This window comes from Dromaius novaehollandiae, chromosome 27, assembly GCF_036370855.1.
Source record: "Dromaius novaehollandiae isolate bDroNov1 chromosome 27, bDroNov1.hap1, whole genome shotgun sequence".
Lineage (NCBI taxonomy): Eukaryota > Metazoa > Chordata > Aves > Casuariiformes > Dromaiidae > Dromaius > Dromaius novaehollandiae.
Window position 1 is genome coordinate 4,407,104 of NC_088124.1, and position 13,537 is coordinate 4,420,640.

Here is a 13,537-nt window from a genome sequence, read left to right on the forward strand (position 1 = left end):
GCCAGCCTGAATTACCCCATGAAACACCTGATCCTTCATGGGAATCCAGCCTAGGTTGGAGTGGGTTCCCTTAGCAATGCTGGGGGCAGGAGGAGAGCTGGGCACATCAGAAAGATCTAAAGCAACCAGCACATAGAAGCAGGAGCTGGGAATTGCTGACAGTGGTGGTGGGGGTCTAAAATCTTGCCTCTGCAGGGCTCCCTCTTCTTTCCTACAAAAAGAGAAAGAAGAGTGGTGCCCATGCTTTTTGTAACTGCACAGCCTCTCCACTTCTCCCCTCCTGGAAAAGCATGCCCAGGCTGCTCAGGAAGAGAATGGATGCCTTCCACCCACATGGATGGAAACAAGCCCTGCACCAAAAAGAGTTAAAGATCACTTGGGGCAGAGAGAGGCTGTGAGGCTCTACAGACCAATGGTTAGGGCAGGTCTCTGGCTCCAGGGAAGGAGACAGGGTTTGGGTTTTAGTCTCTCCAGGATTATTTCTTTGCTTCACATGAAGCAGTTATTAGTTAAATGCATAACAACTCCTGAAGGTAGGATTCTTTCTTTCTGGGCAAATGCTGTAAATAACAGGTTGAAAGACAACATTACAAAATTTTGGAGATGAGAGCAAGAAAGGGCCATCCTCTGGCCTCATGCAATTAAACAGCCAGGAAACAGGGATTAATTATAATGCTCTGCACTGATATTGCACCCCTCACACACAAAAAAAAAAATCTAAGAAAGAGATTCACTGGGCCCCTACCTGCCTGAGATCCTTCTGCCCAAAAAATTTAGGAGTCTATTTGCACACCACTAAGGATTGTGATTTGTTTTTCATTAATTTTTTCCTGCCAAATGTGATGGCTGGCATATTATGAGGAGAAAATGCCACCTCACTCAGTACTCTGATGCACATGATAATTCACCAGCAAAAGCACCCATCCTCACTCACATTCCCATTTACATGTTCCTTGGATTTGCTATAAGAACAACTGTAGATTGGTTGAATTAACTTGATGGCACACTGAGACTGAGGGGCACAGTGCTCCCCATGGTACCATGCGTGGTACCTACCAGTCTGAGGTTCCACTGTTGCTCCTAGAGACGTTTCTGGCTCAGCTTGAGCCTGTCTTTCCACTACAGGCACCAACACTGTGCTGGAGTTTTTAGTCCAGACTTGCCAAATCCTTACTTCTCTTCCCATCTGGGTCAGGCATGTGTCAAGAGTTAACCAGCAGAGTTCAAACCACCTACATTAAGCACTCACAGTTCCCCTCTCTCAGCTTCATCTGCAACATTAGCTTATTCCCTAGGGTCCAGACCTCCAGAAGTTCCTCAGCTAGAAGCCACAAGGACTCAGCACCCCTGTGAACCCAGCCTCACATCTCCTCTCATGGTGCCAAGGGGCAGAAAGCCTGCCACGCCTCCGCTGCAGGAGCACGGGCAGAGAGAGGCATCCCTGCTGCAGCGGGCACGGGCACTGCCTCACAGTTTGGCAGCATTCCCACACCCCAGGAATTCACACACGCAAACTGCAGCAAGATCCCCTGGCCGTGCTGACCCCTTCACATACAACCATTTCAAGGCACTTTCAAGATCTTCAGTGCAGCTACACTCTACCAGCTGTCTGCCAACAACTTTGCCTGTCTCTGAGCCCATAAGGCTTAAGATTGCACTCTTTCTGGCAGGTTTTCAGTCTACAAAACTATGTTGCCTCCTACCTTTGATGATCAAGAAATTTGCTTCTGCGGACATGTTCGCTTTGAACAATCCAGCCTCCTTCTTCCGCCGCCTCCTTGCTTTCCCTATCTGCTGCTGATTTTGCTGCCACTGCTGATGAGAAGCCAGCGATGTGTGGAAGCCGTGTTGCTATCCAAATCAAATGAGATCAGGACCTTTAATTTCCAGCGTGGCAGCTGTTGTTTACATTGATTTTTTTTTTCTCTCAGATGCACGTATTGGTCCTTACTGTGTTCTCTCTCTCCCACACATGTACTCAAACAGGAAGCGAGGGGTGGGAGTCGTAGTGTGGGGGTTTCCTGTTCTGCCGTTTCAGAAACACTTAACCGACACCAAAGCTTTGATCAAAAAAGATCTAAACACTCGAGCTGGTCCGCTGAAGTTCAGCTAGAAGTACACACCGCTTACAACAGGAAAACCTGAAACGTTCCCACAGTCACAGGGCGCTTGGCACGTGGTTGGTACCTTTCACACTTTTTTAGGAAAAAAATTGAAATGGAAGCTCAGGTGGTGCTAGACCGACTGGAAAGCCACAGGCAATAGGGTTCGCTTTCTTCACGCTCCTTCACAGACCCCTCAGCGCAGCCGAGGGCGCGTCCCCCGCGGCACCCAGACGAGAAGTGGGAAACCGCAGACTCCCGCGCACCTCGGGAGACAGAACCGATCTGAGCTTCGGAACAAGGTGCTCGGCTGCACTTCAGACCCCGGCGCCGGATCCGGCGGGGACACGGGCTGCGGCCGGCGCCCCGGGCCCACAGCGTCACGGGGGGGGGGGGAGGGCTCCCCCCTGCCAGGCCGCAGAGGGGCTCCGGGAGGGCAGCGGCGACACGGCCCAGCGGCCCCCGCGGGCCGGGCTCCCGGCGCCGGCTCTCTGCGCGCTCAGGCCCGCCGTGCCGCTCCCCCCGCGCCACTACAAATCCCACAATGCTCCGCGCGCGCCTCACCACAGCGCCCCCCTTCGCTCGCCCCCGGCGCATGCGCACAACCTCACATGGCTCCAAGATGGCCGACACGGCGTCTGGCGGCTCCGGCACGGTAACGGCGGGTCCTCAGCGGCGCGCGGGGCCGTTGGGGAGGGCGCGGCCGAGCGGGTCGGCCAGCGGCTCGTTTTAGCCGACGGCGCGAAGGCGGCTGCCGCCTGCCCGTAGGGTTTATAGGCGCAGGCTGAAGGGAGGGAGGCGCTGATTGGCTGAGCGGCTGGAGGGGGCGGGGCTTAGCAGTGGCGCTGGATTGGCTGGGGGGCCGGGGGGCAGAGGGAGGGGGCACCGGCTTTCTTAAAGGGGCCGCGGAGGGGGCGTCCCCGGGGGGGGGGGAGACCCCGGGGGTGGCGTGCGGGGGTCCCGGCGGGGCCCGGAGCCTGCGGCTGCCCCCATGCCCCGCCCGGGCTCCTCTGAGCGCGGCGGGGCCGTGTGTCCGCAGAGGTCGGGCAGCAAGCAGCCCACGACGCCCGCGGACAACTACTACCTGGCGCGGCGGCGGACGCTGCAGGTGGTGGTGAGCTCGCTGCTCACCGAGGCCGGCTTCGAGAGCGCCGAGAAGGCCGCCGTGGAGACCCTCACCGAGATGCTGCAGAGCTGTGAGTGGCGGCGCGGCCGGTCCCACCCGCCTGCTGCTCCCGCGGCCCGTTTCCAGATTTGCCCGCTTCCGTCCCGATTTGCGCCGATGGTTTTAGCGTGAGCGGGAAGCCAGCGCGGTGCTGAGCGCGTGGGTGCCCCGGGGGTCACAGCTTGCCCAAACTCTGGAGCATTTAAATCTCTCGCTGGGTGAGCGTCGGACATCTAGACAGCTTTGGGAACCTGTCGCTCGGCGCGCAAGGTGGGAATTGCAGCACCGCGTGTTTCGTGGAGATGCCATCGAAATAAATAGAGAAATAAATAAGTTCCAGGTCCTGGGTTAGTTTCGGCCTTGGAACGCTGCTCCCACCTCCCTGGGTGATGTGCGCAGGATCTCCATGTGCACGTGTTGCTGAAATCTAGAGATGATTATATTTTGTGTTTTCTTTCTTTCCTCTTTTTTTTTTTGTTCATGCTTGTGGACTGATACACCACACCACTTTGCTACTGCAATTACGGAAAATGTTTGACTAGTCTTTACTATCTCCATACTTTGCACATACTTCAATTCTAAATATGCAAATTTTAAGACAGGATTTCAAGAGCTATTTTTCTTTTCGTGATAGATTTCCTAAAAAGCCCCTCAAAATCAGGTGTCTGAGGCCTGGGTTGGGCTGATATAAACCTGTGGTCACTCTCTGGAAAGAATACATGGTGCTGTTTCTTTCCCAGATATTTCTGAAATTGGAAGAAGTGCCAAGTCCTACTGCGAACACACAGCCAGGACGCAGCCGACGCTCTCTGACATAGTGGTTACCCTGGTCGAAATGGGTGAGTAGCTGGCCGGCGTCAGTAATTCCAGCTGCCTGTGTCACGGAGGATTTGGGTGTGCTGTCTCCGTAGGAAAATCTTTCCTCCCTCTTCCTAGTGCTTGTGTGATGCCCACTGTCCTGAGTGAAGACCAGCATCTTCTGAGATGGGCACTGAGCTCGGCGTTTGCAGCCCCACAGTGCACACGAGGGGTTTTGGTGTAGCACAATTAGGCCTAGGAGGAGGGATTTTTGACAGGACAAACTCCTGATGTGATTTCTGTTTCTTTTTCTCTTTCAGGGTTCAATGTAGAAACACTTCCTGCGTATGCCAAGCGCTCCCAGAGGATGGTCATCACTGCCCGTACGTGGGAAATCCCTACTCTTTGTGCCTAGGAAATTGGAAATAATTTGGCGTTCCCATCTGGCTTCCAGAGAGCTCCTGCTCTTCTGATGGATGATGCGGTCTAGTGCTCCTGGCTGTGCAGCTCGTGTTACAGGGCTTCTGTAATGACTATATAATGGGTGAGGGAAGGATACCCTCCAACAAACGGGCATCAGTTGCCTTTGCTTTAGCATCCTTACTGCACATGAGTCTCTGAAGATGGTTTTGTTTTCCATGTGTAGGAGAGAGGGCTTGAATAACCCTTGTTCCCCGTTGGGATGCCAAACACAACCTGCAACCATTGCTTATGAGAAATGCTCTGTTCCTTTTACAGGACCTAGAATCACGGGTCACAGCTCAGTGCAGGCTAACACTTCTTTATGCCTCATACTTGGCAGAATGATGCTGGCTGATCTCTGTGTGTGCATGTTTTTTGAACTGTAGCTCCTGTGACAAACCAGCCCGTGACTCCCAAAGCCCTGACAGCTGGACAGAACAAGCCACATCCATCCCACATCCCTGGCCACTTCCCTGAGTTTCCAGATCCTCACACCTACATCAAGACGCCAGTGAGTGAAAAAGACTTGCGTGTCATTTGGGGTTTATCTGAAGTCAATGGCATCAGTAGTTGGTGTATAAGTATTTTTACTATGATGCTGGTACTTTTTATCCAAGTCATCAGTTCTCCTGACTTCATGCATTGCTTAATGTTTGCAAGTCATCCTTGCTGTAGATTTTAGGCTGGCTGACATCTGTAGCTCTCTGAAAGGCCGTGCATGTTGAAGGTCTATGTTTGCCTGTAGCATCTGAACCCTAGTAATGTTTTGAACTTCAGCTGGCTGCACTGCATCTAGTAACTGAATGTTTTTCCCTTCCCTGCTCCACAGACATATCGGGAGCCAGTTTCTGATTATCAGGTCCTACGGGAAAAGGCAGCATCTCAAAGACGCGATGTAGAAAGGGCTCTCACACGCTTCATGGCAAAGACGGGGGAAACGCAGAGTCTCTTCAAAGACGATGTTAGCACATTCCCATGTGAGTTATCTAGGACACTTAGTGCCCCGAATGACAGCTATCTAGCTGAGGAACTTTTAAGAAGGTTAGGAAGGAGCTTTTTGTATTTGTATGGTGTTGTGTCTTTGGTTGGAAACATAAAAAGGGCTTTGAGTCAGAAAATAGGAAATTAGAGACTGCCCTTTTTCAGGACCTCATATTTCATTCTTGACCCCTGGGAGTGGCAGGAGGAGTGTGCGTGTGAATCGCAGATAGAGGCTGTTTAAAACTCGAACCAGTGAGAGTGTTTGGTCTTTAAGTAATTGATTATCTTTGTGCTTCATAGCCTCTGAGTTGAGGAGGCTCCTCCCAGCTTGCTGACTCTGTCCTTTTCTCCAACCCTAGTGATTGCTGCCAGGCCTTTCACAGTACCCTACCTGACCGCTCTTCTTCCCTCTGAGCTGGAAATGCAGCAAATGGAAGAAACGGATTCATCTGAACAAGACGACCAGACAGATACAGAGAACCTCCCCCTGCACATGAGCACGGTATGCCGAGCCTCAGACATTAAGGTCCCTTGGGCCTGACTTTCTTAAACATATGAAACCTGATTCTGCTTTGTCCGTCTTCCTTGCAGCTGGGCAGAGTGGGTGGAAAATGGCAGAGTGGGTTGCACTTTATAGCACTTCTGCAGGTGTAAATGACTAACACTGTCATGGTTCCCTAACTTTCTGCGGGGTGCACTGTATAATGAGGTTATTTGATGCTGGATCATGCGCTTTCAGGGCAATCTTCATTTCAGTGTTAGAGGGGAGAGGACTTTCATGATACCTCACACTGTTGCCAAAGAGGATCTACCTGTGTTGGAAATCAGACGTCCACACTTTTAATGCAGCTTCTTGTATGCTGCAGTTTGTCTTGGCGGCTCCTTATCTGTTTTGCCTATAGGCTCTGTGATGTTTGAACTCCCAAACCATGTCTAGCCTCACTTTGTTTATGCTTCTGGTTTTTTTGTTTGTTTGTTTTTGTTTTTTTTGTGACAGGATGATTCAGGACCTGAAAAAGAAAACGCTTCAGTGCTACAGCAGAACACCTCCCTATCAGGCAGCCGGAACGGGGAGGAGAATGTGATTGACAATCCTTACCTCCGGCCAGTGAAGAAGCCCAAGATCCGCAGAAAGAAGTGAAGTGTAGCCAGCTGAGTGCTCAGAGGAAGAGGAGCCCAGTTCTCTGGCTGTCCTGGGGGGTCACCTCTGCTGCTGTGGGCGAGAGGCATGGCACAACACAGGAGGGCAATCAGGCTGGTAGAGCAGCAGAAGCAGAAATACGATCTCTCTCTCCTACACTCTCATCCTGGTTTGCAGTGCTCCCTCTTCTCCTCCGCTCCTGCTGACTTAGAATGGTGAAGAGTCAATTGCCTTAGAAGTGTTGGAGGCCACCTGGTTACAGATGGGAACTGTCTCGTTTATTTTGGTTCCTTCTCCCTGTTGACTGGATTTACTGTCTAAGGAGAAGGGGCACACGGCTTCTTGCTTCCTAGTGCTTCCCAGCAGGCGCTACAGAATACAGGAGCATAATTTGTTTGTGGCTGTCTCCCAGGTTAGAAGAGAAACTTCTGCAATTGACCCTGTCTGGCCTTACAATCTAAGGAGCACGTGTAACAGAGACAGAAAAAGTCCAGAGAGGTTTTCTGTTTTTAAACTGTCTTTGTATTGTTGGCAGGTAAAAGCAAATAGACTCTTCTTTTATAAACTGAAGGCGTCTGATATGTTGGTAAGAGAGCAAACTGTAAATACAGAGCTAAGATGGCGTTTTGTGTTCGCTTTCCTGACTGCAGCTGCACTTCTAACCTAAAAGCGCTAAGTGTAGTGTTTACACTGCGCTGCTTTGAGTCTCTTTTCCAGCAGTAGGAACAGTAAGGTTTAACAGCTGCTGCAGGCCATTTCTCACTCCCATTGTTAGTTTCAACACAGCACAAATCCTTCGAGACTTCATGCCTTCACCAGCTGTTTGAAAGATGCCGTGCTGAAAATCTTGGAATATGGGATAAGGCTGTATTGATTACAGTCCGGAGGGCCATTCTATTGATCATAGTTTCTTATTTTGTCTTTTCTCAGATACGGGCTTTTATCCACAGAATTCTCCCCCCACCCCCTGCCTTCTACCCCTCTCCCAAGCAGAAGCCTTCTTTTCAGCAGTGAAAATGAATGATGATGGGAATATTGTAATCGTTAGCTGGTGTTGGAGGCCTTTCCTTTAATCTTCATTCAACCTTTACTTGGGCAAAATATGGGTTGACTTTCTTTGACAAAAGGCTCTTGTTTTGTCCAGGCTCCCAAGCATGATTAAATGATGTGGATTCAGTAGTCCCTACTACCAGTCAGCTTTGTCTCATTCATGTTAGTTTAAAATTGCTTTAAGCAGTAGTTAAGACTACATCTTTCTTGTAGATCAAACTTGGTGCTGAGAGAGGCAGCAAAGGCCTGCTACAAATTGCCAGACTGCTCCTTGCTTCCCGGAGCAGCAGCTGAGCGCAGGAAGTCTGTTGCCGTCAAGGGGCAGATCAGAGTTACGTGTATATGTGTTCACCTCAGTTCAGTGAAGCAGTTCTTGCAGGCCTCCCTCTTCCCCGCTTGGCATCGCTCAGGGAGGAGGTAGAAACGGAGGAGGAATTGTTTCAGTGGAAACAGAGGCATTGCTGCCAAACAATCTGAAATGACATCTCTAGCAAGAGTCCTGCGTGTGCCATTATCATTCCTGCTGGTGCCTTGGTTGTACAAAATAATGAATGTACAGAGATACATTGTGTATGTATGTATATATAAAAATTTATATCTATTTTTCTTGGATTACGCATTTTTCATAATTACAAAATCCCTCGCTGGGTAGGGGAAAAATGTAGAGTGAAAATAGTAATTTTTATGTTCATAATAAAAGAAATTTTATGTCCTACAAGCAAAACTGAGTCCTTGGAGTTTGGAAAGAGTGGAAAAGCATGTGAGTGGAGCCCGAATGTGTGTTCCCTTGGGTCTTGGCAGAGCTCTCACCGAGCTGTGAGAAGTCTTGTTCTTCCCTCTGCATCTCTTCCTTTCTCCACGCAGAGACTTGGCAGCTGAGGAAGTTGGGAATTTCCTTACACAGACTTTGTTTCATTAGAAGTATGCTCACTGAAGACAAAGTGCCTTCTGAGGTATCATCAATTCTCCAAAAGCTTCATTAGAAGGTTTCTCCAATCACAGGTGGAACGTGTGGTGGAGGAGGATTGCAGAATCGTAGGTGCTGCTTTTACATCTGTCTTTCTTACACATGTATTTTTCTCCTAATTAGAAAACCGAGATGGAGGGAGGTGAGGTATGCAGCATCAGCCGTGCAGGCAGTGGTGGAGCTGGAAACAGAACCACTAAAGCCAGGCCTTAGGAGAGTAGTTTCCAGTGAGTCATACTCCCTCCTTTGAAAGGCTGCACCAAAAGGGCAATTGAAATCAGCAGCTACGTCCCTTTTGGACAGCTGCAACGGCGAAGTAGCCTCTCGTGGTTGTGAGGGAAGGGGCCAATGTGTAGAGAGGAAAAAGGCTTCGAGCAGCTGTTGCAGTGGGACAGAAAGTGGGAAACTAGAAGAATATATTTTGGTTCTGTAATTGAAATTGCACTACAGGTGAAATTGCTGCAGAAACAGCTGAACAGCTACAGAAATTCTGAAGTCTGCCTTGCAGTTGGTTGTCAGAATGAATATTGCCTGTTCTTAATATTCCCCGGAGATCTGCAGATAATGAAGTTTGTGATCAGTACATGTGTGTATGTGTGCGTGAAGGCATGTGTATATTTATATACGTCCCTAAGGTCTGAGCTGTACATTGCAGAAACACGATGAACACCAGGACCTTTCTGTTTCAGACTACGTTTGTTTTCATGGCCACATTCTTAATTAGCAGCACGGAGCTTGCTCCTTGCTCAGAAATAACCTCCTCATGTCAGTAGCACAAAGCTAATAAAGCAAAAGCACGTCTTGTAGGCCATCGAGTCTATCTTTTTCCAGTGCGGTACTCTTTGCATGGGATGTAGTGCTGCGTGCTAGTTTAAAATTGTTGTGGACTCTGCAGAGGTATTTTATTCTCTTTTCACAGATGCGTTTTCTGAAGAAGGCTCACGGTGCAGGAGCTATGGTCTGGGCCCCTGGCAGGGGTGCCTTTCCGGACTCTTTCAGTGGTGCAAGACCTACCTGCTGCTCATGAGGTCGAAGGCCGTCCTTGGAAACTAGGGCCACACGGCTGGCGAGGGGCGATGCCAAGCCCGTCGCTTGAAGCAGGCCTGCCTTCAGCCCAGAGCTGTCCGAGGGGAGCCGTTTTGGTGGGGGCGGCGCTGCGAGGTGTCCCACGGTGCTGCGGAGAAGACGGAGGCGGCGGAGGCAGGCCCGGGGCTGAGGGACCCTCCTCCGAAAGCCCTCCGGGTCTGGGGCCAAGTGCGCAGCGAGGCCGCCGGCACCCGCCGCTCTTCCCTTCCTTCCTCGCCTTTTTTTGTGCAGAGATGACGTGATGCCAGGTAAGCACAGACAGAAGCAGCAAATGCCTCTTTTTGAAGCGGTTTTATTTTGGGAGGCAGAGTAGCGCGGATAAATGCCTCCAGAGGAGCGGGGAGGATCGGGAAGAGGCGCGAGGCGCCCGCCGGAGCGGGGACGTCGCGGCGGCCTGGGCGGCTCAGCCGTGGTACAAGCTCAGGTAGGCCGTGCGGTTCCGGTGCTTCCTGAACTCCCTCTCCGCCATCAGCTGAAAGGAAACCAGTATCCGTTAGACCTTCCTCAACACATCGCTCTGCCAGGGCTCCGCAGGAAATCGCTTTCCCACCCCTTAACCACTATCTGAAGTTGGGCACAGTTTCCTCCCAGGAGAGCCGCGCAGGGAAGGCTGCGCGCAGGGTCTCTCGCTTTTTGGCTGCAATCTTACTTCCAGACCAAACTTCCTCACAGAAGTCTTTTTGAAGGTCTGTAGCCATTTTCACAAAACTTGGTTTCGGCAAAGGGGTGCATCTGATAGAAAATCACCTTGTAGCTCGTGTCCCAGGCTGGTACAGCCACGTACCAGCAGCACAGTGAGGAAAGGATGACAAAATGCTTTTAAGGAATCATCTGATTTCCTTTGTCAGCAGTATTCCGCAGGGAATGCCATCCCCTTATCCCTGCCCCTACGTTCGGTACCTCTGCTCTTAGTGTCCTCTTCACTGGCATTGGCACTAAAGACCAGTCTGGAGACCCAAACTTCATCGGCCAAGTGATTTTTTTGTGTAGTAGCTTGTCTGCTTCGTAAGTTCCAGGTCTAAAACATATAAGCACAATATCTCATTTCTGGAACAGGAGTGTGATGTTTGCGGTATGCTAATTTACCAGTCCTACCTTAATCCATGGGAGAAACGCATGTTGTGCTCTTCTAGTCATCATGCTAAGTAAACGACTAAACCATGTACTCACAGGGGAGCTTTTCAGACATACAAAGGGTTATTGGGAACGCAGTTGCCTATCTCCCATTTGTGCCTTAGTATTTGTCTCTGCCAGTACTGCTGCTAGTTACTAAAGCTGTAAGAAAATGAATTATGTTACCCAGGGAAAAATTCTCTCTCCAAAGGCTTATCTGGAAATCGTGGTGATTTAATGGAAAATGGGGCATAGGCACGCTGACATTTTCTCTCGTTCTTCCACCATGACTGGTACGTTGCTGGGCCAGGAGTCACAGTCTGTAAGAGAGAAAATTTCAATACAGAAGATTTTATGTTTTGCAAAACATTCCTCATGGTCTGATCAGCAGCCAGCTGGATATTATAGAACTGCTGTTCAATGAGTACTCTGGCTACTCTGCTAGTGTAAAAACAGCAGAACAAGTCAAATATGCACTCACTACTGCTTACCCAATGTCCTCTGACATCTCTCCTGGTACACTGTTATTCTGCAGAAGTTGGGCCAGAAAACATACTGTGTTGGTCAGGCAACGTAGCTGTGCTCTCTTCCTGATTTTGCCTCAATATGTTTATGTGTGTGTTTGGGATGTAAAGGAATATGAATATGGCTCTGTATATGGTGCCAGAGCTCGTATGAGCAGTCAACAGACTCTAGGCTCAGCACAGGAACTTACCTGCCCCTAGGTTATGTGTAGGGAGATCTGTGATTACTGTACATTCGGTCTGTGTTTGCCTGTCTGCAAAGGCCACAGATACTGAAAAGAGGACTGGTTTTCCAGCTCTCCCTCGTTTTCCAGCAGAGTCTGTTTCTGGAGAAAAAGCCTCACGACCAATGAAAGTAAGATTAAATGTGGGAGCAGCTGATGTCTGCGAGGGATGGAAGACTCGTGAGGGACTTTTCTGGTCCCCACAGGGCTGCTACATCATTTCAGTTCTCTTTCTCAGGTGGAACTGAAGCAATGCGTGAAGCTCGAGTGCCGTGCACGAGTGACTTGCACCCCCAGCAAATGCGATCAAAACTGGTAGTCTTTGGTGGGAACAGACTACAAATTCTTGTAGAGCTGTGGCTCTGCCGCTTTGAAGAGTGCTCTTCTTACCTGTGGCTCTGGTATGAAACGTTGGGCTGTTCTTGCTCCTATCACATAGCCTTTCTTGCTCTGTGGCTTGTGAGCCAGGGAGTATACCAGGCTGCTTTTCTGTGGTTCAAAAACAGAAACACCTTACTGACATTTTTAAGACACCATTTGCATCAGGGGAAGGCCAGAATTTCTGTACCTGAGCAGCAGAAGAGATCATTCCCTCTAATTTCTCTAATTTTTCGCAAAATCTGAGTGCTAGGGCACTTCGAAGCTTTGAAGACTGGTACATCTAGTTGTAACTTTTCCAGGACAAGAATGTCTTTTCCTAGGTATTTGCACAGACTTTGTACAATGTCTTTGCAGGACAGGTGTTGGGGACACCATGTCTGGCTGACCATGGTCTTATTGCTCCTATACTGTATGTCTGCTGTAAAGGAAAAACTCAGCATGAAAGCTGCAAAACTCACCTTGTGATTCTGATAACAGCCTGGCCCAAGCCGAGGGTCTCCCCTGACAGGTATCAGCTGGATCCCCAGCCTGTCTGGCGCGTGGTGGAGAGGGAACAATTTCCGCTCTTGACATGATCCAAAGGAGATCCGCTTCTGCACACCTGCGAGGCCAGGAGAGGGAAATGCCACCAGTGTGATTCACCCCTGGGGAGACAACATCTTGCTTCTCTTCATTTCCAAGTGTGCTCTGCTTCCCGAGGTCCAGCATCCCCTATTTCCCACCTGGTAATTTCCCCTGCTCGCAGACGTTTCTGAGGGTCTGCCCTTGGGATGGCTGCTCAAAGCTGCCGCAAAGGCTGCTTTCTTGCCAGCCTGAGCAAAGAGGTGCCTCGTGCACCGTTTGGGGGGCGGATAGCTGGGGGAGCCCGGTGCCTCCGGGGAGCTGTGAGATGGAGGGGCCTCCTGCCCGTGCCCCCGTCAGCGCGTCCCTTGCACGGCTCACCCGTCCGCTCCAGCTGGTCCATCCTGCTGCCTGTGAGCACCCATGGAAGTGTCAGGATGTGTGTGTACTCCGGTTGCTATAGACACGGGGGGCGGCACATTGTTGAAGGGAACGCTGACGACTGCAGCTCCTGAGCTGCACGAGAAGAGGATGATTGATAAAAGCCTTGTGGATTGGTGTTTCCCAGAGGGGACCACCCTGTCAAGGGCCCAGAGAGATAAGTTCCCTCATGTGGAGCCCCTGGAAAGGGACAGGACGGCATGGGACAGGACTCTGTGTGCATGTGTTTGAAGCAGCGCTTCCTCCTGCACCCAGAAGCTGCCATGTGCATGGGTGTGAGCTGTGGGGGACAGAGGTCTCTGGAGAGCCAGCTTCTTGGTGATGCTGCCAGGACCCTTGTCTGTGTGCTCTCTCGTGGCACAGCCTGATATTCCCCATCTCCTCCTCTCCCTCTTTTCCCTATGCCCGGCTGGCATGCTGGGACAGCAAGAAGCCCCTGCCAAATTGCCAGGGCGGGGCTGTTTGAAGTCCAGCCTGTGGATTCCTGCCCTTCCCTGAGCAGGGGTGTGAGTATCAAGAGGGAATCAGGGAGCCTTGGAAT

The 13,537-nt window shown here is 50.6% G+C and overlaps 2 protein-coding genes across 2 annotated transcripts; one reads left to right on the plus strand and one right to left on the minus strand.

The window, feature by feature from the left end:
* Positions 1-2,671: 2,671 nt before the first annotated feature.
* On the plus strand, positions 2,672-8,423 carry TAF8 (TATA-box binding protein associated factor 8). The gene is made up of 8 exons (XM_064498127.1): positions 2,672-2,757; positions 3,142-3,298; positions 4,008-4,106; positions 4,386-4,448; positions 4,914-5,038; positions 5,357-5,504; positions 5,868-6,010; positions 6,506-8,423. The coding sequence occupies exons 1-8, from the start codon at positions 2,698-2,700 to the stop codon at positions 6,647-6,649; spliced, it is 939 nt and encodes a 312-aa protein (XP_064354197.1). The 5' UTR covers positions 2,672-2,697; the 3' UTR covers positions 6,650-8,423.
* A 1,732-nt stretch (positions 8,424-10,155) lies between these two features.
* CIMAP3 (ciliary microtubule associated protein 3) lies at positions 10,156-12,958 on the minus strand. The gene is made up of 6 exons (XM_026112025.2): positions 12,937-12,958; positions 12,453-12,595; positions 12,004-12,102; positions 11,052-11,185; positions 10,644-10,770; positions 10,156-10,224 (listed from the first exon to the last, which is right to left on the minus strand). Exons 1-6 carry the CDS (start codon positions 12,956-12,958, stop codon positions 10,156-10,158), a joined length of 594 nt encoding a protein of 197 aa, XP_025967810.2.
* Between the last annotated feature and the right edge of the window lie 579 nt (positions 12,959-13,537).